Below are 25,973 nucleotides of genomic sequence, written 5' to 3'. Positions count from 1 at the left end.
TCCTCCTTAACAACTTAAGCTATGAGAAGGTGAGTGAGTGAATGTCTACAAAATAGCTAAAATTTCTCCAGGGTCTACAAAACCCTCCAAGTGAGAAAAGAATGATGTGTGAATTTTATACAGCACCAAACATCATGCATGATAAATACATTTTATTTTATTTTATTTTATTTTTAATAGACTTTATTCTTTTAGAGCAGTTTCAGGTTCACAGCAGAATTGAGCAGAAAATACAGAGAGTTCGCACACAGCCCTCCCCACCCACACATACATCCTCCCCTCCCCTCAACGCCCCTCATCAGTGTGGCATATTTGGTACAATTGCTGAGCCAACACGGGCACATTATTACCAGCCGAAGTCCATAGTTTACATGAGGGTTCACTCCTGATGCTGTAGATAAATACATTTTCAAATACGCCAGACATCAGGGAATATAGAACTCTAGTCAATGTAATGGAATTTCTATAAATCCACCAAAGAGACAAAAACAACTTTGTTATTACAGTCTGATATTTCATTCACTCATCCTCCTTCCTACAGTCACAATTTCACACCAGGAGCTGAGAGAGGGCTGGCATTTTCTACCTGCAAGGCCTCCTCCGGCTCTATCAGGTGCCCGTGTCCTCATGTGCACTGGGGACCTCCAGCTGGAGAGGTGCATGGAATGTGGTGTGTCCCAAATTTCTGTGATCCAAGGGTTCCCTTTTCTCCACATCCTTGCCACGTCTAACAGGTGTGAAGTGACAGCTCACTGTACTTCTGATTTGCATTTTCCTGATGGTTAGTGGTGCTGAACATCTTTTCTTGTACGTTTTGGACATCTGTGTCTTCTTTGGGAAAAAAAACCTGTTCAGATCATCTGTGTGTTTTTTAAATCCGATTGCTTGGTTCCTGTTGTTTTTGTTTGTTTGCCATTGAGTTGTATGAGATCTTTATGTATTTTGGATGTTAGCCCATTACCATTATTATATGATTTACGAATGTTTGATGCCCCTCGATAGGTTTCCTTTTTCATTTTGTTGAGGTTTCCCTTTGCTGTGCAGAAACTCTTTAGTTTTATACACTCCCACTTATTTTTGCTTTTGTTGCCCTTGCTTTTAGAGCCTGCATTTTCTTTTTAAGTCTCCAGATTCTATAATAAAATTACCTTTGTTTCCCCCATTCTTGTTCTTCGTCCAGTTATCATTGTTACTAATTTGTAGCATAATAGCATTTGGTTTAGAAAACACACTGCTTATGATTTCAATATTTTGAAATAAGTTGAAATTTGATTTACAGCCCAGGGTACGGTCATGTTTGGCAGGGGAGTATTATAAGTGTCGTGAGAGCTTAAAAAAGTACATTGTCCAGCAGCTAGGTGCAGTGATCACACAGGTCCTTTGGTCGGTTGGGGGCATCATGTCCTTTTACAGTCTCGCTGGTATGTTCCTTTGACTTATACAACAGAAATTTATTTTCTTAAAATTCTGAAGGGTGAAAGTGTTGGTTCCTTCTGAAGCCACTCCCCTTGGCTTACACATGGCTGCTTCCTCCTGCCGTCTCACTGGTTTCTGTCCGCTTGTTCTATTAATCACTGGGCTCTTCTGCTCATGCTGTGCCCATTCTCCCCCATTTAAAGTGATGATGGCTACTCCGTCAGGTCATACAGCCACTTGCACACCACCGTCTCCCCCACAAGGCTCTTGTGCGTCAAGATGTCAAACACACAGGTTTTCCCGCTCTGTCCCCTCCCGCGCCTTACACGGACCTCCTCTTTTCCCTGTTACCCCTGTTCTGCTCAGTTTTGATTCTAGTTTCTCCTCAGTGTGGGGCTCTGCTCTGGAAGAGTCGTGGCTGGGCAGCTTTTAGGCTAGATACGAACTAGACCGCTCCGACCCTCGACGGCCTTACCGAGTGCGGCTGGCCCCTCCTCGCTTTGGAAGAGGACAGTGGTGCTACTCGTCGTCTCCACCGCTGTTCCCAGGTGAGCCCAGCACACTTTCCAGTGAATACCTGCTGGCTGTTTCGGGTGTTGTGGGGTCCGTCTGCTTGTAAATAGAGCAGGTCTTTCAGCACAGAGCTTGAGAAGCACTGATGAAGGATCAGAGCGGGAAGAGCCGAGTGTTAAGAGGGCTTCCTGGAAGAAGAGCCGTGGCTCTGAGGCCATAAAGGGCAGTCAAGGTGGGAATCAGTGCTGGCGTTCCCCAGGGCTCTGCCCCAGCCTCATCTCAGTTTCTCTGGAGGAGCTCACCCATTCCCATGCCTTCAAACATCACCTTCAAGGCATACATTCCCCAGGATCTAGGTCTACAGCTCAGGAATCCTTTTAACATGAGACTTGCAGAGACACCTGGATGTCCCACAGGCATAGCAAATTCCGCATAGACCAAACCAAGCATTGGTCTTCCCCCCTAAACTTTGTCACTGCATCTCACAAGTTACATGTTGTGTATGATATGTTGTGTTTTCATTTTATTTCAAAATATTTTTCTAATTTCTCTTTATTTTTTATTGTTTGACCCGTAAGTTTTTTAGAAGTACACTGTTAAATTCCCAAATGCTTTGGAATTTTTGAAATATTTTTTGTTACTGATTTCTAGTTAATTCCATAAACATACTTTTATAGTGTCTTTCCTTTTAATTATATTGAGACTTATTTTGAACCCCAAATATAATGTCTTGGTGAATGTTCTATGTGCACTTGAAAAATGCACTTTCTGCTGCAGTGTTCTACAAACGCCAGTTAGGTCAGGCTGGCTGGCAGTGTCAGCCGTGTCTTTCACACCCTTACTGATTTTCCGTCTACTTATTTTATCAATCACTAAGAGAGGAATGTGGAGTCTGTTTCATGTCTGTTTCGTTCCACTGACCTACTTGTGCATCTCTGCCCCAGCGTCACACTGTTTTAACTACTACAACTTTGATCCCTGTGGTATCATTTCTGAGGCAAACTCCCTCCCGTCCCCGCAATGGATCTTTCTTTTCAAAAATTCCTTGGTTCTCTTCGTGCATGTTCTACTCACTTAGGGTAAGAGCGTCAGCTGGTCAGGTTCTTGGTAAGTTTAATCTTAAGCATTTTATACATTTCATAAAATATATACGTCCCTGTTGCTCAGAGGTATTTTCCTATTAAAGGCAGGTAACAGGAGTCGGCCAAGTTTTTCTTTAAAGGGCCAGATGATGAACGTTTTAGACTTTACGGGCCATATGACCTCGGCAACTTCTAACCTCGGCTTTGCCATTGTAGCACAATGGCAGCTGCAGACGGTATGTAAAGAAATGGCATAAGATGCTATTAAAACAAGCGCTCAGTCAGGTTTGGCCTGCGGACCATAGTTTGCTGCCCCCGGATATAGAGAAAGATCAGTTTTTGGCACATAGGTATCTTCTCTCCAGACTCCACAATGAATGTCTAATACTATGCTTCAGTTGAGTCTGTTATTTCTATGCAGGCAAAATACACAAACAAAAGATCATTGTGTTCTATCTTCCTAATATTTATGCCAATCATTCCTTTTCGTAGTCTTATTGTCTAGATAACTCCAGAGCAGTATTCAACTACAGTGCTAACAGGAGGGACTGTTTTGTTAATCGGAAGGCTCCATTTTTTCCACTCCAAGTATGCTATTAGTGTCTAAAAAATGTTCAAGTTTCAGATATGATGGCTGCAGTAAGTATCTTTAAAGATTCCTTCTAATTTACATTGTTTCCTTATGAGGTCATTAGTTATTGCTTTTTGATTGTGGCTGTAGATAAACAGAGTACTCCACTGAGCAATCCAGCACCCCCACTGAATACCACTCACCTGTTTTTACGTACCAAATGCTTTCCAATCTTCTGGTTCAATTACTTGAAACTCAAGATAACATAGAAGAAAATTCTTCCCAGGGGTTAAGAAAAATTAAGTAGGAAATGAAACTTTTTGGTTTTAGAGCTATTTAAGGTATTTTCCTTAGAGATTTTTCAATAAAAATAATTCATTGAAATGACCTTTGAGTAAGAATTTTAAACTTAATTGAAAATTCAGTAGTGTTGTAGACAGATTGGGGGTGAAAGGTCCAAAGAAAAATAAATTATTAAGACTTATATGAGAATAAAACCTACAATGTTTATTTCTGAAAAGTTTGGGTCCAACATCTAAGTCCATGAAGCACATACAACTTCAAAAATATGTATTTGAAGCTGAAAGCTAATATGTGCATATGTGTTTACATTTAAGTATTTTTAAAGTTCCTCTAAATAAGCGTTCATGTACTCACAAAGGTATCAATGGGAATATTCATATCCTAGGCAAAAACTAACTTATTGTTGATGTGAAACTTAGCACTTCAATTAGTCAAACATTTTCAGTTTGGAATTTGCTTTCCAAAAATGAAATAAAAACAAATGCAATATTTCCATATATACTTACTTAGTTTACCTGGAAAACTTAAAATTAGTCCAGCTATATAAATATGAGGCACACATTAAAGAAGAGACATGTTTACCACCAAGAATTGTGGAGTATTTCTTTACAAGAACATTTCAAGGCCCAAATAAAAATACTTCAGGCAATATATACTAAATCTTTTAATTTAAATAATAGTATAGAATCCTTCTCAGAAAGATTATTGTACATTATTCTATTATTTTACAATAATAGAAAATAAAATTAGTAATACAAATATTTAAAGCCAATCATCAGAATTAAATTAATATTTATTTATATAAACAATGTAAGTAAGTAAAAATCATCAATTCCATTTAATATAAAGTATATTTCTGGAATATATTTATTTTTAAATGAGAATTATCAATTTCAATTCAACCAATTCAAGTATTCATTCAGCCAAGAGAACAAAATAAGTGTCTTAAAAATTCAAGATTTACAAATTAATGTTAGAAATGTTTTCAGTATGTTAGACTATTCTGATCTCCACTGAATTACAACATACAAAGACATGTATCACTTGCTTTATAGTTTATAATCAAGTATAACTGGTCACTAAAATTCCTTGACCAAAATATCACTATAATTGGATGAGGCAATGTCCTATAATAAGATGAATGTAATAATGGCCACATCTTTTCAAAAACAGAATATGGAAGTTTTCATTTTCACAACTATGAATTTGGTTTTCCAAAATCTGGTTCCCAAAACCAATTTCTAAGTGTTACAGTAGAGGGGGCGAGGCAGTAATGGAAAGAAATGATTTAATGGACTCTGATGAAAAAAATAATGATCATAGTTTTTAGTTTGGGAAATGTATCTGGCATTAGAGATACTCAGAAGTATGTAATGATGCTGGTATCAGAGTTTACTGGTTAGCTAAAGGGCAGAGAGTAAGAGGAAAGTAAAAGGTAGTATTTGCTTTTAACAAAGCAGACTGGGTAATATGTTAAACGTTAGGGTGGACTAGGGAAGAACTCAAGATGGGCAGAAATTTCCTCTTGGACTTTCTATGTCAACATCCATTTCAGTTTTGGACCTTTCACCAGAGTGCTCATGTGATGGAGAGGAGGAGCTCTGCCCACCCATGAAGTTACTTCCCAGACCAAGAGGTCTCTGCCCAGCTGCTCGAGAAAGGCAGCTCGTCCTCTGAGGTTCCTGGGGCCCCACAGGAGTGTGAAGTGCAGGAAAATGGAGTCCACTTTGTGTAGAAGGCTAACCCATCCTATTTGGACTCTTCAGTAACCTAAGTTAATCAAATGCCACCTAAAAGTACAGCCTCTAGCTCAAAACCACGGATAATGGATAAGTGTCTATCTTGAAAATGCCTGTTAAGAGGTCACAATGTGATCCTGTGATCTTGTGATCCTGAAAATCTTCAGCTCCCGTTAGCTGTCTTTCCAAATAAAATCTTCAATAACACAGTTTAAGTCCTCTACTGAGCTCTGTAACCCCTTCAGCCAAATAGGCTGCAGTTGTTTCATGTAACTTTCATTTCATTGGAAAATGTGGGCGGGTACCTGATATTACCTGATATTAAGGAAGGTCAGTGGGTAAACACACCAAATCCAGTGATGCTGCCTTCAGGGAGTTGCCAGGAAGAAAGTCAAATGATACACCAAGAAAGCACATTTGCAGGAGCAAGCCCTTCAGCACAGCATGAACATATTCTCTGTGAGGAGGCTCCAAGCCACTTGCTAACTTCAAGTGTGAGGCAACAGAAGTCTTTCTTACTTTAAAGTCAGAAGCTTATGGAGAACTTCATGCACAATTTTATAACAAAAGATATACTGCTCCTAAATACATATATATGAAAGACAACGGGATGTTAATTGAATACCAATATCCACTTTCAGAGGACACATTTGTAATTTTCAACCACAAAGAGCAAACGTTTAACCAAGAATTCTTCATGTAAAAATATTTTAAATACCAGGAAGATAAATGATAATATAGTTCTTGGTCTAGAATTAGTTAACTGAAGGTTGACTGAATAGAGGAGAAACTCCCTCTTAATCTCAATCTCTTTTTATCTTCACTAGATAAATCAAATTTGAACTTTTTTTCAGGTCTCTCAGGCAACCCTCGTCGAAATGAAACACTTCATACCATTCAACATTGCCTTAAAAAAAACCCTAAAAAAGATTTATGAGTACCTGTTTGTTTTTATTATCCATATTTTCTTGATTCCCCCAATGATTAATATAACTAGTCTATGACATAAATGTCTTTTTTATGACATGCCAATGACTGTTATGTTTAGTTCCAAGTAAATATCCCCAAACTGCTATCCAGAAATTTATGGAAAATAACTTTAGACATGTTACTGAAAAAACATGGCATTATGGACGAAGCATGTGTGGGCATCAGGAGACTTCAGTTTCAGCCCTGGCTCCTCCCCTTGCTATCTGAATGACCTTATCGAACACTCTTCATCGCTGTTGAAGTACTACTTCAGTAACAGAAGAGCAAAACTCTTGTCTATCTCAAACAATGAGAATTCAATGACATCATGTTGGCAAGAGAGCTTCATACATTGTAATGTGCTACGCAGTGTTCATCTTTATATTCATTATTGTTATTAGAATTTATGTGGTGAGACTTACCTTTGTTTGGATCATTCCACAGCGTTGTTCCCTCATTTGGCCCACTATATTCATGATGTTGAACTGTTACAACAGGATGATAATAATTTTGTATTATCCATATAGGGGGAAAACACAAACTCATAGATGCCAACTGAGAACTCCATACTTCTTTCAAGTAAAAAATATATCACAATTTAACCAGAAAGTTCTCACTTTCAGTCATAAGAAAATGTACTATGTTCAACCTAGTCTAATGGATAAGGAAGGCTTGTTTAAATGAGCTTCCAGGAAAAAAAACAGGAAGCAATCATTTATAACAGGAGATGTTCTCCAAAAGAAATAACAACAAATTTGCCCCTGTGTATACCTTCCTGTTCTCCAAAGGGAGAACTTAAGGCAGCATCATGATTCTGGAAAATTCTGAAGCACAGGAGAATTTTTCTGGCTGCAACAGTGACAGCTATTTCTCATATAAAGAGCCCGCTCAGCTCAAGTGGAGACCCTGAGCACCAGCCGGCCCCCACCAGGTTCCACACCTGGGCTTTACCAGGCAGCTGCTGAGCTGGTGCAGGTCTGCAACGGGCTGTTGCTAGACCACAGGTGCGGTAAGTCCAGAAACTGGCAGTAAGTGTTTAGAAACTCTCATGGCAACCTGACAGCGGCACAGCATCGAGGAGCCTCATCAGCGTAACAGAACCTAGACCAGCTCAGGTGCTGCTGAACTGGCCTAAAAAGTTACGTGCGGTGCCAGCTGAGGACCAGCCATGTGCAGCAAGACCACAAAATTACAAGGTTTGTCAACTACAATCCAAAAGTATATAAAAATCAGAGAAAATGTAAGCATTTCTTTATTTTTATAACTTGTCCTTTCTATAATTTAAAATTTAATTAAGCCTTTAAACATTTTAAAATTGAAATAATTACAGATACATAGTAAATTGCAAAAAAAAAATTATAGAGAGATTCTATGTATCCTTCACCCAGTTTCCCCCAATTATACCATCCTATATAACTAGAGTATCTGAAGACCAGGAAATTGACATTGATACAATAAGAGATTACTCATATTTTGCCAGTTTTACACTGCAATCATTTGTGAGTGTGTGCATGTACGTGTGAGTGTGTGTAGTTCTACAATGTTGTCACATGTGGATTCAGGTAACTGCAAGCACAATCAAGATATATCACTGTCCCCCTCCAAGACTTCCACCTGCTGTCCACTAGAACTACCCGCCCACCCCAACCCCCAACCCTTGGCAACAAGTAATCTATTCTCCATGTCTGCAGTTTGGCTATTCCAGGAGGATTATACAATGGAATCATGTAATATCTAACTTTTTGAGATTAACTTTTTTTTTCATTTAGCCTAATTGCCTTGAGATTCTTTGAAACTATCAATAGTTCATCCCTTTTTATTGCTAAATAGGATTCCACAGTACAGATGTGGACCGATGTTTTCAACCATCAACTTTTTGAAGGACATCTAAGTTTTTCCCAATTTTTGGCTATTCTAAATAGATCAGCTGTGAACATTTATGTACAGGTTTTTGTGTGAACGTAGGTTTTCATTTCTCTGGAATAAATACCCAAAAGTGCTATTGCTAGGGTTCCATGGCAAGTTTAGTTTAGTTTTGCTTTTGCTTTTGCTTCTTTTTAAACAAATTTTAAAACTGTCCTCCAGACTGGGTCTAGCACTTCACACATCCACAAGCAATGTGTAAGTAATCCAGGTTTCTCAAATCTTCACCAGAATTTGGTGTTGTCATTATTTTTTATATTAGTTTTTTCTGATAGATGTCCAGTGATATTTCATCACGGTTTTAATTTCATGTCCCTAAAAGCTAATGAAGCTGAGCACCTTTTCACGCGTTTACTTGTCATCAGAACATCCTGTTGAAATGTCTTTTACCAATTTTCTAACTGAAATTTTTTTAATTTTTGTTTTTTCTTTTTTATTCTTGAGTTTTAAGGGTTCTTTATATATTCTAAATGTAAGACCTCTGCTGGATATGTGGCTTGCAGTCTCTCCAAGTCTGTAGCTTGTCTTTTCATCCAGTTCGTGGGTCGTTCACAGAACAAATGATTTTAATTTGCTTTCCCCTAATGTCAGTGATGGCAAGAATGTCTTCTCTCTCCACTTACACTCAACACAACATTTGAAGTTCCAGGTAGTACAATAGGACCAGAAAAAGAAATGAGAGGCAAATACATTGGGAAGGAAGAGATAAGTCTGTCCCTACTTGCACACAGAATGATCATCTATGTAGAAAGTCCCAAGGAATCTAAAAACAAAACAAAACAGAACAAAAAACCTCTTAAAACTGATGAGTTCAACAGGATCACAGGATACAAGATCACCATGTAAAAATCAATTGCATTTCTACATACATATACACACAATGAACATGACAGTAAAAACATAATACCATTTATAACTGCTCCAAAGAAAATGAAATAGGCTAAACCAAAAAAAACCAAAAAAAAACAAAACAAAACTACAGAATCTGTATGCTGAAAATGACAAAATGCTGATGAAAGAAAGCAAAGAAGACCTAAATAAATGGAGACATACCACATTCACATGGGAAGATCCAACACAGTAAAAGTGTCCATTCAGCCTATCAAAACCCCTCAGGCTTTTTTGCAAACACAGACAGGCTAATTTTAAATTCTCCGCGGAAAAGCACAGACCTATAATAGTTAAAACAATTTTGAAAGAGAAAGATTCACTCTAGCTGATGTTAAGACTTATCATAGAGCTACAGGAATCCAACGTGTGGTATACAATGATAAGACACGTAGATCAGTGAGACAGAATGTGGAACTAGGCATAGGCCCCATACAATTACTTACTCCCACTGATTTGTGACAAAGATGTAAAAACAATTCAGTGGAGGGAAAAAAGCCTTTTTAACAAATAGTACTGAACAACTGGACAGCTGTAGACAAAAAAAAAAGTAAACTTTAAACTTAAATCTCACCCTTTATAAAAAAAATTAACTCAAAGTGGATTACGGACTCAAATGTAAAACATGAAACTACAGGACTTCAGAAAACAGCATAGGAAAAAATCTGGCGGACTTAGGCTAAGTGAGGAGTTCTTCAACTTGACACCAGAAGTATGACCCATAAAAGGAAATACCGATAAAACGAAACTTCCTTTGAATGAGAAAACTATTGCTTCTTGAAAGTCTGTTTTTTTTAAATTTATAATTTAAGATTAGGCAAATTATAGAAATAAATTTGTATTATTCCTTTTTAACCTTAACTTACTGGTGGTAAAACAAGCTTCACTGAATTATCTTGTCAAGAAAAGACATAGCTTTCTGAATACAGCTGTTGTGATTAATGAAATGATAATAATGGAAGTGACTGCAAAGAAATGAAGACCAAAAGAGTTCATGTTAATTTTACCTGGAATTATGATTCTTAATATATTGAGTTTTATAGCCATTGTTGATTGTGAATTGCTAAAACCACACTTGCATTAATTGCAAAGATGTACTGGCTAACAAAGCAAAGAAACCATTAAAATTTATTTGTCACTCATATAACAAAAGAAAGAAGTTCTAAGACGAAAGAATTATTTCAAAGAATATTAAATTAAAAGCTCATGTTCAATATTTCACATGTAACATTAATGCTCTTAAGACAGCACTTTGAACTGCTAAGACTAAAAACCCATATACGATTGCCAGACAATGGTCAAAGACTGTACTAAAGATGTTTTCTTGAAAATCTGGGGTGACAGTTAAAGTACCATTTTCTAATGACATCACAGCCTGACAAATTCAGGGACTGCCTGGGGATGCAGAGTGGTACCAATTTAGGAAACAAATAAAAGTAGCCAAGTGTTTACCACCACAACTTAATAAATGCACAGATATTGCTGACATAGTGATTCAGTGTATCTGTGATTTGAACTTCATGTGGTAAGAAGCAAGAGTTCTTCCTTTGCTTGGTTTGATGACTGACAAACACAACTGGTTTTAAATGATATAAAAACGCAAAGTACTACATGGTCAACAAATGTAATTTGGAGCTTAAGTTTGATGTCGGATTATGTTCTGGCAGTAGAGCTGCAATGACAAAACCAGTCTTGAGGCAGTTACACAGATTAAAGAATTTATCCCAAAAGAAGATCAGCACACGGCTTCATCCAGAAAGCCTTGCTACCAAAAACCAAAAACCAAAACCAAAACCAAACCAAACCAAACCAAAATAGAACAAAAACCTGCCAGGCGAACTGAACAGTGTGCTTAGTGGGGTAGTAAAGAGCTTTTGGCTTTGTAAAGGTTCATGTGTTAAATTTTGGGCTATCCAGCTCATCATGTGATAATACAGAAACTGACAATTAGCAACTGTTACTGCATGCTGAAGATGGTTAGGGAGGAAAGTTCTGTCGAGAATGTTTCAGCTATAGACCAATCTCAGAGCTTTGGCAAGAGAAGAGCCAGTCTGTTCCCAATATTTTAAGGATTTTTAAGCAAGCTTGATAAAAATAAAAATGACTATAAAATAATAGCTAATAAAAAGAAATAAATGGTTACATCTTCTCAGATTTTCATATCCTTTAGAGTTATAATTAATAAACTAATCTTAAAATATCAGTGGTCACAACGTGTCCAGCCACACATGGCTGGTATGCAGTCTGCAGCACGTGAGACACCCTGTGTGAGTTCCACGACACGCAAACTGGTCTACACTCTGCTCAGCAGGGCCAACTCACTGTCATGCTCTCGGATGTCGCAGTGATGCATCAGACTGCTTTGAAAGTTTCTAAATGCTTACTCTCAATGCAGAAAACGTATCTTGCTGCAAATAATGAACATACACAAATTGGTGTTGGCCCAAGACCATACTTTGACTGGCTCTGGTAGAAAAAATTTCTGGAAAGAGTGGACAGGGACATCCATACGAGCATTTGACAGCCCAGGGTCTACAGAAAGCCAGTAAGGAAACAAGGGGTGTGTCTCCTGTTTCTGAACCACATCTAAGCGTCCGTCATTGTAAAGTACATCACTAGCTTATGTCCCATAAGAGACATTGTTAATTAAGCTGACAGACGACTCTTATAAAACACACTTTGAACTTAAAGAAGGTATAACAAGGGGAAAAAAAACCCAGTGCTCCTTAGAATCGTAAAATATAAAATTTACAGTTTTTACAGTTTCTATAAGGAACACAAAATAAGGACAAATATAAACAAATGACAATTATGATGAAGAATATATAAAATAAGAACTCTGCTAATGCATTTTCTGTTAGAATAAAACAACATAAACTATGGGAACTGGTAACATCAGACTGATACTACTTAAATTTTCAGCATTTTTGAGGACATTTGTCATTTTTTTGATCACCTCATTTATATTCATTCTTTGTAATAAAACTCTCAGCTTGCTTTGGAAAACTGTTCCTCTCTTCATTCACAACCTCATGTCCTGGAGTAGCCCGACTGCCCTAAATGGACCAGCATCTCCCATGGTGATTAGTTTAGGGGAAGGGCCATAACTCAGCTGGAACCAGAGGAGTGCCAGGAGACACCAGCTGAGGCTTCTGAGGAAAAGGAACTTCCTCTGTCCTCCAGGGAGTTACCCCCAACATAATAACAGCCCTCGGGATGGAGAGGAGTGGGGCCCGTGCAGTTCATCTGCTGTCACGGGGAAGAGCCTGCCATTGCTGGGCTCTGACGGCGTGAAGTCTGAGAGAGCAGAGAGCTGACACCGGTTCCGCTAACAGGGTAGCGGTGCAGGACCTGTCCACCTGGGCAGGTGCCTCATAGCCCCTGCTTTCTCACGACTGAGGTGTGGGTTTCTGTATGCTTGGCGGACATGGTGAGAGCGCTTCCTCCCAGCGCCCGCTTCCCCTCCTCACAGGCAGGAAGACAGTTTTCAGCAGGTAGGCCTTTCAGGGCACATATCTAAAGCCACGTTCCCTAACTGGCTGAGTCAGTGCTAAAGGTAACAGGATCACAGTATGTCTAATTCTTGCGTCTACACCTTAGCTGGTTACACATTCAGGGAGGAAGTAAAGAACTGTTAATGGCTGACTCAAACCCAACAGTCTCATCGTCCTTACTTTGTAGAACAGAACACTAGCTTTCAGAGACGATGAGCAACGCCACAGTCGCCAGAAGCTAAAGAACGTGGTAGAACCGACAGCCACACCCGGGGCCTCTCACTGACGCTGGAGCCTAACCTGCTCACGCGCACGTACTTCTGTTCGTTAAAAACAGGCCCATGCCGTCAACATCCTCTAACAGGATTCTAAAACCTGCATGTGTGGGGTGGAGGGAAGGAAAGGGAAAATGAACTCAGTTTACTGTGTCCCTACTACGCTCCAGACACTGTGCTAAGCCATTCATTTGCATTCTGTACTTTAATCCTCACAATCATCTCCAAGAACCTGCAGCAGTTAAGTGAGAGGCAGGTAGCCAAAGCTCGTGTGCTATTTACTAAGTCGCTCCTGGAAGCCAAATATGAATCTTCAGATACTAGAAGGCTGTACTGTACTAGAAGTACAGTATTTGCTAACAGCATTGGTTTATCTGCTTAATTCACACACTTACTGGGAAGTTCCTTTCAATGGCATGGAACACGACATCCATACAGAGGAACACCCCTGTGCGGCCCACGCCAGCACTGCAGTGAACAAGGACGGGTCCTGTAAGGTGGCTCTTCCTCACATAACGAACATACTTTATGAAACCTTCTGCGGAGGCAGGAATGCCATGGTCTGGCCAACTGGTGAACTGCAAGTGTTTTACAAAGTGACTAGTTCCTGTCTGTGGAGGGTGGGAGGTGGGGAGGGAAAGAGGGAGAAAGGGGGAGAGAGTGGGAGAGAGGGAGGGGGTGAGAGAGAGAGAGACGAAAAGGGGAGGGAAGAAGAGAGACTTCTCAACTTCTTATATTAGAGATCTCATGTCAATTTCTAGTGTACCAGATACAATACTAATGATTACATTAATATGTTAATAAAAATAAGAATACTAACAGGTAACATGAACTGAGCACTTAACAGTGTGCCAGGCACTGTGCTAAGGACTTGACACACAGTATCTCATTTAACCCGCACGTCAACCCTGGGGAACAGGCACACGTTATCCTCATTTCACAGATGAAGAAGTAAGAGCTGGAGTGACCCACAGAGGTATGCTAGGTCAGGAGGCTCACAGGCTTGGAGCTGGACAAGAGGGTAGGCCCCCCAGGTCAACCCTACCACCTTCCTTCTGCACCATGAGGCCACAGGCAAGCCAAGAATCCAGACGCTTTAAGTGAAAGATGAGCTGACATGTTAGGAATAAGATAAAACAGCAGTCTATCTTGGCTTATGTATCATGATGCTAAATCTAATTAAAAGAGGTAGGTGCTGCCAAGTTGGGTCAGGTCGGTGGGGGGGGGTGACGTCCTCTGGCGATGAGGACTGGGTGGTTAATGACCATGTGCGTAGACTTTGGTCGCAACTCTTGTGCTGAGCCCCCTGAAAGCGGGGTTGTGGGACTCTCCTCAGGGTCGACAGGTAAAGCACTTGAGCTCACCCATCGCCCCCTCCAGAGGGCTCACCCTTTCCCCAGGGTGGGGCCCTCATCTTACTTCACTGGGCGCCCTTGTGAAAACACTCAGGGTGGGTTTCTCACTCCTCCTCTGCTTCTCCCTAATGCACCTCTTCTTCCTAAGTTCCACACAGAAAATCAAGTGTGAATCATTTGTACATGAAATCGGATGACGAAAACAATACCTGAAAATCTTGTGAAGGCGCCAAGTTAAGGACAGCGCTCATCCCATCACACGGTTCAGGGATTAAATCTTTCCTGCCCCTGCTGACCACTGAGAAACTGAATAAAGGTGGGTTTCACTGCTTGCCCGACCTAGTGCCATGAAGACAGAACCCGCGGTTCAGATTCTCCAAACGTAAACCCCGTGGTTCTGATGTTTGTGGGCCTCAGCCCAAAGGCCACCACCCTAGGCACCCTTGCCAAAGCTCCACAGGTGGATCTGAGCATTTGCATCCTTGCAGACAGGTCATTCCTCCATGCCTTCCACCTGGCCTGTGTTCTCCAAGCATGCTGTCCTCCCGTAGCACACACCACATGTCATCTGGAACTGGGTCTTCCTTCCTCACCAGACGTAAGCACTCTAAGACTGAGACTGCATCTGCTTTCCACCTGCAGCATCTGGCATGATACTTGGTTAATCAGAGGGAATCAGCAAGTATTAGGGGAACGAGGGAGCAGGCAAATCCCCAGGTGCACAGGCAAGCACAGGGCTCAGCACACAGCAGCGAGCTCCCCACCAGCGTCAGCCATCATCGTTCTCAGCCTCCCTGGTCACTACTCTGTGCTCTGATCCTCCCCATGCCCCTCAATTCTACCTCTTCCCCTCCCTCCCGACTCCTCTCTCTCTTCCATGTCTCCCTTTGCACGCAGGCCCCCATCCGACAGTAAACTCTCGGAAACCCTCATCACTTCCCTAAATGCTGCTTCTACTTTCTTGCCTCCCCACCCATGACACTGCACTCTGCAGCCCTCGCTAATCCAGGCACCTGTTCTCCTGTGCGTGTAGCGATTAGGTTGAAGACTCCCTGCTGTCCAATGCTATTTCCAATTCATTCCTTCTCCTGGTACAAAAACTGCTCTTCCTTTTGAATGTCATACCTCCTAGCTCCACCTGCTCATTGCTATCACCCAGTGGCTGAATCTCCTGGTCCATCTGCCACGTTCACCAGAGATGCTGCCCGTCTCCTGACGACAGACTCTGACAGGGCAAATTTGAGATCTCAACAGCCCAGCAGACACTCTAACCTCACATTTTTATTTCTCTCTTGCAAAGGGGACCATTCCTTTCTTTCACTCCTCACACTGATGATCATGCATTGGACTTAACCACCACCTATACTGTCCAGTATAAAAAAACCTCCCAGTTCTTAAATTCCAACATCATTTTCTGATCAGGAGCTCATATGCCACCACCTCATTTGTGCTTCACTTCACTCCAACAATGTCCAAATGCATCTCTCCCTTCCTTGATGGCCTCCATTTCCTCCTCATTGACTGTGCCCTGATTCCATCTGCCTCCCCAAATTTAGACTTCATGGCTGATTATCTAAATCATTCTCTTACCAAACTGTCAACTCCTTTCATTCTTTGAATCTTGCTACATATACCGAACAACATCCCACCATGGGTCAGTCCCACAACCGGTGTTCAGGAATCCCATGGTTAGGACAAAAACAATTGCATAGTTGCGTGTTTTATAGCTATTGCAGATTTACGGGCTCCAACCTCAGCACCTCCAGCACCCTTTTCCTGATCATTGTCTGTGCTCCAATCATCACTTGAAGCTTCCTGTTTAACCCCCACTCCCTTCACTCCTGTAGAACACAAGTATCCCCTACCTGCTAATCAAATCCACTTAGAGCAAGGTAACTCATCACTTTCTCCTATAAATCATTCATTTTCTATTATCTGAGTCTGTTAGAGTAAGAAATGAATTATTCTATGAATTATTCTAGACCAGTACTTCCCAAAGAACTTTCTACAATGATGCAAACACTTTGTATCTGTGCTGCCCATACAGCAGCACTAGTTAACATGCGACTAAACACGACAAGTGTGGTTACTGCAAGTGAGGAACGGAACTGGTTATTTTATGTAAGGTTAAGTAATTTAATCTAAACTTAAACAGCCACATGTGGCTTTGTATTGGACAGCATAACTTTTCAACTCTCCTTGTAAGTCACAAGTCATAAGTCATGTATAAGTCTGCCAATTTTATCTTTGCTGTCTAATTGTTACCTGCTAGTTGGTCACGGGCCCTTCTAACTAAAATTCTTCAGCTGTCTCCCAATTATCTCCATAATAAAGTTCGGGCTCCTGAGCTGAAGTCCAAGATAGTTCCCTGTCTATTCTCTATAGCCTCCTCTCAGCTCTGACTACTCCCTGGCACTGTGACTTTACATTCCAGAAACACGTAACTACCTACGTCTCTACATATCCCGTGCTCTTTTATACCTTGGCCATCTACTTCCTCTTTCCATCTTTCTCATGGGTAAGTCTCAATCCAGACGTCACCTCCTCTAGAAAACCTTTCCATAAAACCCAAGCAGAGCTAGGTGCTTCCTCCTGGGCCCCCAAAGCACCCCATACAGATCTCAGTGTTGCCAGTGAGCAGAGGAACTGGAAGTATCGGGGGCGTACCGAGCTCTCCACTACTCGGTGTGGAGCGGTAGTGCCTGGCACCGTGATCGTCGGCATATCTAAGGACTCGATGCGTATCTGTCACACTCAGAAGCAGCTGAAGTGCGTCCCAGGATCAGGCAACTTCCAGTACTCGCTCTCAACCGCCCCAACTCCCCTTTCCAGTTTTTCCATCTCTCCAGAGTTTGGTTAGGCAGGAGGAGAAGTGGTGCTGTCTTAGTTTCTGGTCCCAGGGAGAAGTAAAAACAAGTTACTTTAAAGTATCCCCAGCTGTATCCACCCTCCTAACTTCTCCTGACACGTGTGCTTCCATAATGAAAGATGTATCTCTGAATAGATGAGTTTTTTTTTAAACTTACGGACTTCCTGACAACTTGAAATATTCGAACAACGAAACTCTGAAGTATCTGGTAGCTCTCCAGGAAGACACGACAGCTTTTCAAGTCCAAAGACTTCTTCATCGAAATGGGCCAGTAATGGTGGCATTTGATAACTCCATCTTCTACCTCTCTGGTTATCATGGCAATAACATTAGAGTTGTTTTCCACAACCATCTGCCAGAAGTCGTCTGTGGTACCTGGCAGTGGCCCCTGGGTGGCGATATAGTAATACTCTTCCCCAGCATTGACGATTTTAACGTAACTAGCGTTGATGTAGTCCTTGTCTTCCCCAAGGAGAACACGTGTTGAATCATCTGTTACGAAACCAGAAACATCCGGTGGGCAAAGGAGGCGTGGGAGACGCCGCACACCCAGACCTCATGGAAACACTTCGCGTGAGGGAGTCTGCTTACCTCTGACCAACAAAGAAGACGGCATTTTGAAAGGTGTTTCCTTTCAAAAAGGTTACCTCAGCCCATGAACTTCAAATGTTCCCTCCTGAAAACCTACTGGTATGGCTTAAGGAATATACAGTTAGGATAAGGTAGTTTTTTTTTTTTTAAACTCAGTTGCTACTAAACAGAGAAGGATGCCATCGGAATCCAGACACTTTGGCAGATTTCTGTTAGACATGGCATCGGTGGGATCAGGCCGAGGGAGGCACCTCCTAGCCTGTAACCAAACACAGCAAAGGGGAAGCGCTCTGAGGAAGCAAGTGAGCGAGCGACAGGCTCCTACAAATCCAGAGAACAGGCAAGCCCAGAGCAGCAGGGGCTGGAGTGGAAGAGGAAGACTGGGGTAGTGACCAGATACAAACCCTAGGGTTACTGGAATTCTGCCAGTGGCCCCCCACATAAGCTGCCATCTTTTACGTCCATTTTCAGCTTTCACCTGGTGAAGTGGCATGCTAATCAAAGCAAAGGTACTGTGACAAAAGCATGCTGCAAAGTAGTGGATTTGCTCCAAGTAACACGGGGCTCATCTAACATGAACTATTAGAATATGGGGGGGAGGTCCAACTACTTGGCTCTCTGTAAACTCCACCGGCCCAGGAGCTCTTTCTTCACTTTACATGGACATCTGGGGCTCTGGTCCCACCACTGCTCCCACAGAGAGAATAAAAGGAGGGTCCTTCTACTACGCAGTGGTCTCGCCCATAGTCCCTCCCTGCTACTCAAGGTCATGCCGCCCACTTATCCAGCAAATACGCTGTGACCGAGATCACTGAACAGGGCTCACACAATTTCTGACAGAACATTTTTCAAACTCCAAAATAGCAAACAAACATCTCGTAAATATGAATACATAGGAAAAACAATGACTAGATATACAAAGACAGCCAGCACTTCACAAAAGGAGACCATGCTGAGACATCAGAGCAAATGTCCTCCTTTTCATAAGAGGGAAGAGTGTATTTTTTTTTAGCTTTTATTTTTTATTTTTTGTAATATATATCACATTTTTAAAACATTTTTTATTGACTTATAATCATTTTACAATGCTGTGTCAAATTCCAGTGTGGAGCACAATTTTTCAGTTATACATAAACATACATACATTCATTGTCACATTTTTTTCTCTGTGAGCTACCATAAGATCTTGTGCATATTTCCCTGTGCTACACAGTATAATCTTGTTTATCTATTCTACGATTTTGAAATCGCTCATATGTGGAATCTAAAACAAAAAACAAAAAACAAACAAAGCATAAATACAGAACAGAAACAGACTCACAGACATAGAATACAGACTTGTGGTTGCCAGGGGGGTGGGGGGTGGGAAGGGACAGACTGGAGGGAAGAATATTTTTAAAAACTCCTATTTGTACTTTAAATGGAATCTGAGGAAACCTTATTTTATTATTTAAAAGGATGATATATATGTTTTTATTGACATAAATTTGTTAAATTATTCAATTATAAAGGAGGTAAAAGAGCATTAAAGTAAGATCTTTCATCATATATATATACACACATATACATATACATCATATATAAACATACAATCTAAAAACTTGGCAAGTATTTATCAAAATGCTAGCAGTGGCTATTTTATTATCTAAAATTTCTTAGAGCGAACATGTAATATTTTGTAGCAGAAAATAATTTTTTTATTATCAAAAGGGAGATTTGATATGTGAAAATTAAACAACATAAAGTAATGAAAGCTTGCTTTCAAATAAAAACCATAATTACTCAATTAAAATCCCTAAAGTGAGAAGTGAACAGAAAAACAAATTAATGATTTAGAAAACTGGCTTAAGGAAGTTTACCAGAACTCAAAAAAAAAAAAAAAAGTGAAAAAAATGACAATAATTATTAAAATGCTAAAGGATGCAGAGCATGTAACAGGAATTCATAAAAGGAACTTCAACCCAGGAATCCCGCTCCTAGGCATAAATCCAGAAGGAACCCTACTTCAAAAAGACACCTGCACCCCAATGTTCATAGCAGCACTATTTACAACAGCCAAGACATGGAAACAGCCTAAATGTCCATCAACAGATGACTGGATAAAGAAGATGTGGTATATTTATACAATGGAATACTATTCAGCCATAAAACCCGACAACATAACGCCATTTGCAGCAACACGGATGTGCCTGGAGAACGTCATTCTAAGTGAAGTAAGCCAGAAAGAGAAAGAAAAATACAATTTTGAGATCGCTCATATGTGGAATCTAAAAAAAAACACGACAACATACAAAACGGAAACAGACTCATAGACACAGAATAGAAACTTGTGGTTGCCAAGGGGGAAGGGACAGACTGGGAATTCAAAATGTAGAACAGATAAACAAGATTGTACTGTATAGCACAGGGAACTATATACAAGATCTAGTGGTAGCTCACAGCGAAAACAAATGTGACAATGAATGTATATATGTTCATGTATAACTGAAAAATTGCTCTACACTGGAATTTGACACAACATTGTAAAATGACTATAACTCAATAAAAAAATGTTAAAAAAAAGGATACTGAATAGAAAAAAAAAAAGGAATTTCAGAAACAAAATTCAGAACACAGGCATTCCTTGGAGATACTGCAGGTTCAATTTCTGGACCACCACAAAAAAGAGACTATTGCAATAAGCGAGTCACGTGAAATTTTTTTGTTCCCCAGTGCATATAAAGATTATATTACACTGTAGTCTATTAAGTGTGCAATAACATTATGTCTATAAAAGAATATACATATTTTAATTAAAAAATACTTTATTGCTAGAAAATGCTAACCATCATCTGAGCCTTCAGCAAGTTGTAATCTTTTTGCAATAGTAATGTCAAAGATGGCTGATCACAGATAACTGTAACAAATATAATAATAATGAAAAAGTTTGAAATATTGCAAAAAGTGCCAAAATGTGAGGAAATGCTGTTGGGAAGATGGTGCTGACAGATTAGCTCTAAGCAGGGCTGCCGCAGACTTGCAATTTGTGAAGTAAATAAAGTACCTGCAAAGCACACGGAAGCACAGCACCAAGCAACCGGGTGGGCCCGAATTCAGCAGGAAAGAAGTGGCTCGAGTGGCCCCAGGAGAAGATCCCCCAGGCAACAGAGAAAGTGGCAGAAGTCAGTGCGAACGTGCGGCCGGGCCAGCCGCACCCTGCGGAGCCTTTACTCAAAGTGGCTGAGTAGTTTGCTCTGCATTACGGCCATTTCTCTAGACTCCACAGTCCACCAGTGGTTCCACGACCTGCTTCCCTTCAAGGAAGACTCAAGCCTGCAGGTGGAAAAGCCCCACCAAGTGCCAGATGGCATTAATGCAGGCAGCCTAAGAGCTCGAGGCCTAAGAGCAGAAGGTGGCAGTGACAGGAGGTAAAACCCATGCTAACCACCGGAAGTTACAGTGAGTGGGGCCACTGCACTTCCAGCCCTCGATTCCTGGCTCCTGGCTATGGCAGAAACAGCACCATATACTGGACACTAATTTGGAGCAAGTAACACCCCCGTGGAGAACAGCACCCTAGCCCTGCGAGGCACTGCCACCGAGTCTCCAGAAGGCCACTCCACTGCTCTGCCCGGCCAGCGGCCTCGGGGTTATGAGGAAGACGTGAAGGCCAGTGAACTGCATGATCATGAGCCCCTCAAAGTGAGCTCCTTGATCAGAAACAAGGCTGTGTGGACGACCATGATGGTGGAGAAGGCATCCTGCAGGCCCGCAGATGGCAGCTTTGGTAGAACCCAGTGTCTACTTCAGGGTAAGAAGAGCGCTGTTCCTTCTATGACAGAAGCAATCCAGTGTGATCAACCCACCCAAAGGTGCCAGACTGGGGTCTCAAGTCTTGGGTCTGCTGCTGGCGGATGGGGCTCTCGACAGCGGCCGCAGGAAGGTCGGCCTGGGAAGTGGAAGTCCACGTCGAGGAGCCCATGCACAGCCAGCGTATCTCTCTGTTCATAAACCCACTGGGTGACAAAGGGGGTGGCAGGGAAAGAGGCTGACCAGTAGCCACAGGATAGGTCATCCTAGCCACGTGATTACTAACACCTCTTCTTAAATCATCCTCTGATGAGCATTCACAAAGGACACAAATGTCTTCACATTTTTTGCCCTTTCAGAGAGGTCTATACACATTATGTCTCCCAGATCTCCCTGTGATCAATTTTCCAATCGCGTTCTTTCCAAGTCCCTGACCATCCTGCTAAACAACTGACTACAGCTCATGAATGAGTAAAGATTTGAACCTCTGGCCATTTCTCCTTCCAAGAAAAATGAACAACTAAGTGCTCTGTTCAACGTTCTACCACCGGGGAGGATTTCCCTTCACCACTGTCCTTCGGGAATGTTCCCCCAAAAGGGGCTGCAGTGAAGCTGCCGTCCGCTTTCAGGTGGTGCCTGCTTATCAAGCAGAACCACCTGTCAGCCAGGCCCCAGTTTTCTCTTCCTCAGTCAACTGATCATAGGGAACTCGTCATGAGGCCGCAGGTGCAGGCTGGGAAAGAGAAGGTAACGCAGGAGGAGAAGGGACCCCGGGCATTTTGCCCACTTTATGTCATGACCTTGCACCCTCAGAGCCTGCTCAAGCCCAACCGTGTACACACCACTTCCATTTGATGGTGGGGTGCGGCTGTGCACGCCCAACTTTCTGGTTCTACAGCCCATGGGTAAGTGTTCAGTCTCTACTAAGGCCCAGTAGCAGGTCAAAAGCTGTTTCTCAAAAGGAGAGCAGTTATACAGAGACTGGCAAGACTTTGCTCCAAAATCCCATGGCCTGTGCTGCGATTTATCTATAAGGGCCTGACAAAGGCTCCAGACAGCGACCCTGTCTTCCACTGGCACTGCATCTACTGGATCCCAAGGCCCAAGGGGCAGAGCAGCTGGGCGGCGGCCTGGCCCTGTGGCACAGCTTTCTCCTGTTCTCAGCCCCAGTCAGAACTAGCAGCCTTTGAGTCTCCTGGTAGGTGGGCCAGAGCAGCACACCCAAATGAGGAACGTGTTGCCTCCAAAATCCAGAGGACCACTAGGCATTCTGCTCCTTTGGCTCTGGAAGGCATCAGGTGCAACATCTTATCCTTCACCCTAGGAAGGGTTATTCTGACATGCCCCACACTGCTGGACCTCTAGAAGTTTCACTGAAGAGGAGGCCGCTGAATTCTCACTGGATTCATTTCCCACCCTCTCACGCACAAATGACTTACCTGTAAGTCTAGTTAGCTGCTACTTCCTGCTCACTAGGTTCAATCAGCACAATGTCATCAATATAATGGACCACTGTGATGTATTAGGTAATTCAAAAGGTGACCAAGATCCCTGTGAACTATGACACAGGGCTGGAGAGTTGACCTTTCCCTGAGGCAGGACAGTGAAGGTGTATCGCTGACCTTGCCAGCTGAAAGCAAACTGTTTCCGGTGGTCTCCACTAACAGGTATGGAGAGAAAGCGTTTGCCAGATTATTAGGTACACACCACGTACCAGGGCATGTGTAATTTTCTAAAGCAGTAAAATCACATCTGGTACAGCAGCTGCAACTCAAGTCACCATCTGCTTAAGCTTATAATAATTGACTATCATTCTCTAAGGTCCACCTATTTTCTGCACAGGTCAAACAGGTGAGTGGGGGGGAATCGCCACCTCTGTCTCTTTTAACTCCTTGACGGTGGCACTATTCTCTGAATTCTCTCCAAGAATGCAGGATTGCTTTTAACTTACTATTTTCTTAGGTAGAAGCAGATCTAGTGGCTTCCATTTGACCTCTTCTGTTGTATTAGCCCTCCTCCACAGGTCAGGGAACCAATGCAGGGATTCTGCCAGCTGTGGAGTGTATCTATTCCAGTAATGCATTCCAGAACTGGGGAAGTAACCACAGTGGGTCAGCACCCAGTGGACCCACTGTGAAGTGGACCTGAGCTAAAACTTCATTCACTATGTAACTTCTATAAGCACCACTCTAACTGGCAGACCACAGTGACGCCCTAGGTCTCCTGCAATCGCTGTCAGATTCTTGCCACTGTCAGCAGCACTGGCGAAGAAGACACCTCAGCGTTTAGGGGTTTGTTGTGTGTACCTTCACCAGGATCTTCCCCTGTGTTTCTGTTCGTTTTCAGGATCGCATTCTTTCTCAGTCAATGCCCTCATTTTAACAGCAAACACCATGCAAGGTCGGGAACTCAATTTGCATTGTGTTTTAGCCATTTGCAGGATGAGACCTGGGGTTAGGTTTTCAGAGGTCCTGGCTCCATGGCTCTAGGAGACAAGGGTTTACTTCAGGGCAGACATAAAAACTTTCAGGACATTTGCATGGTGCTTGGGTTGGAAATCTGAATCCCTGGGATGGTAATTTTCTTTTCCCATTTGTCCAGCACAACTAGGAGCAACCAGCCAATCTCATTACACTTGTTAGTTTGACAAAAGTAATCTCAGGTAGCTTATACATAGTTACCCAGAACCTTGCCTTTATGTAAGTATTTGAATAGGAACACCCACCAGTGAGAGTTTGTGGATCTCTACTGCCGTGTCACGCCACGAATTACGTGCTCTCCTTACTGCTAGAAAGAGTCATTAACGCTTTAAATTCTGTCAGACTGGGGAACCAATTCATGAAACTCATCTCTAAGATTCCATTCCTCTAGAACCACTTGTGGTACCAAAGTTTGTATTAGTCAGTGCTCTTAGAGAAACAGAACCAGTAAGCTGTGCACATACATGCACTGGAAGAGATTTATTGTAAGGGATGGGCTCACACCACCATGCGGCTGGCAGTCTGCTATCTGCAGGGCAGGCTGCCAGGCTGAAGATTCAGAGAAGAGCTGATGCTGCAGTCTGGAGGCAGAATGGCTTCTTCCTTGGGGAATCTGAATTTTTTTCTCTTACATCGATTAAATGACACTCATGCATACTACAGGGGAGAATCTGATTTACTCAGTCTACTGGTTAAATGTTAATCACATCTAAAAATACCTCTGCAACAACATCTAGACTGATGTTTGACCAAATCCCTGGGTACTGCGGCCTAGCCAAGTCAACGCATACAATTAATCACCACACTAGCTAAAAATTTTTGTAGATGATCTGAAGGAGCAAAGTTTTTCTTGAAATTTTACTTAATTCCCTAGAAGGCCAAATGAAAGACAGAGTAAGAATAAAAACTAGAGAGAGAAAGGTAAACACATGCAAAAACTACAAAAAGGCAGAAGTAAAGAAACAGAGGAAGAGGAAAGCCTTCGAAGACAGATGAGGAGACCACCCCCTGCACCACAGGGGCTCCAGAAAAAGGGAAAGAGTGGACTGAGGATGAGCAAGGACCCAGTAAGGGAAGACACTGACCTGCGGCTAAAGGAAGGCTGGCTCTGCAGACTGAACAGTTCCATGAGTTGTAGGTAAGACTGATAAAGTGAAACACATCTGGTAACATTCCTGAATTTCAGGGAAAAATTAAATGCGAGAAGGTTTCAGAATGAAAAGAATGTTTCTTATAGAAGAGTAAGAATAAGATTATCATTATATTTCTCATCTAAAACACTGGAAGCTGGAGAACAGTGAGGTTTAACACCCAGAGAAAACTAAGAGATAAATCCCACAAACCTAAAATCAACAAAGATATTCATTTATCAGGATAAAAAAAAAAGGAGAGCTAGCTGCAGACAGGCAGAGTTTGAGACTTCATTAACAACTTAGCCCATCTCTAATGAAACAACTAATTAATCAGAACTAAGGGAAGACAGAAAAGGAAACAGCAGAACACAGCAAGCTTGCAAAACACAGCTGTATATCTGTATAAAGAATGACTGAATCTATCATTTAAGTGCTAAACATGGTTTCTTGAAACAGAAAATAACGCGCAGCACAGAAAACCCGTTTGTGGTCTAAACAAGAATTAACACAGAGAAACACCACTGCAGAGTGCTTAAGCCGAAGTCTGAGTCCCAGGTCTGTCTCCTAGTAGCAGTGCAGAAAA

At 41.8% G+C, this 25,973-nt stretch overlaps 1 protein-coding gene across 28 annotated transcripts in view; it reads right to left on the bottom strand.

Moving 5' to 3' along the window:
• Nucleotides 1–296: 296 nt before the first annotated feature.
• LOC102536329 (tyrosine-protein phosphatase non-receptor type 20-like) overlaps nucleotides 297–25,973 on the bottom strand; it is an 88,512-nt gene continuing 62,835 nt past the window's right edge. For 18 of the 28 annotated variants that reach the window (XM_072943657.1, XM_072943677.1, XM_072943678.1 and 15 more), the window contains 5 exons: nucleotides 17,555–17,889; nucleotides 13,569–13,784; nucleotides 7,016–7,078; nucleotides 1,892–2,071; nucleotides 297–831 (listed from right to left, as the gene is read on the bottom strand). In XM_072943657.1, the coding sequence (XP_072799758.1) occupies nucleotides 610–831; nucleotides 1,892–2,071; nucleotides 7,016–7,078; nucleotides 13,569–13,784; nucleotides 17,555–17,889 (1,016 nt within the window). In that variant the 3' untranslated portion in view covers nucleotides 297–609. Of the gene's footprint in view, nucleotides 832–1,845; nucleotides 2,138–4,734; nucleotides 6,545–7,015; nucleotides 7,079–9,061; nucleotides 9,280–13,568; nucleotides 13,785–13,901; nucleotides 17,419–17,554; nucleotides 17,890–25,973 lie in introns of those variants that run through there. The other 10 variants (XM_072943675.1, XM_072943674.1, XM_072943679.1 and 7 more) reach the window with 10 other exon arrangements.

The sequence above is a fragment of the Vicugna pacos genome, chromosome 19, assembly GCF_048564905.1.
Source record: "Vicugna pacos chromosome 19, VicPac4, whole genome shotgun sequence".
Lineage (NCBI taxonomy): Eukaryota > Metazoa > Chordata > Mammalia > Artiodactyla > Camelidae > Vicugna > Vicugna pacos.
This window is presented reverse-complemented; position numbering and strand designations above follow the sequence as displayed.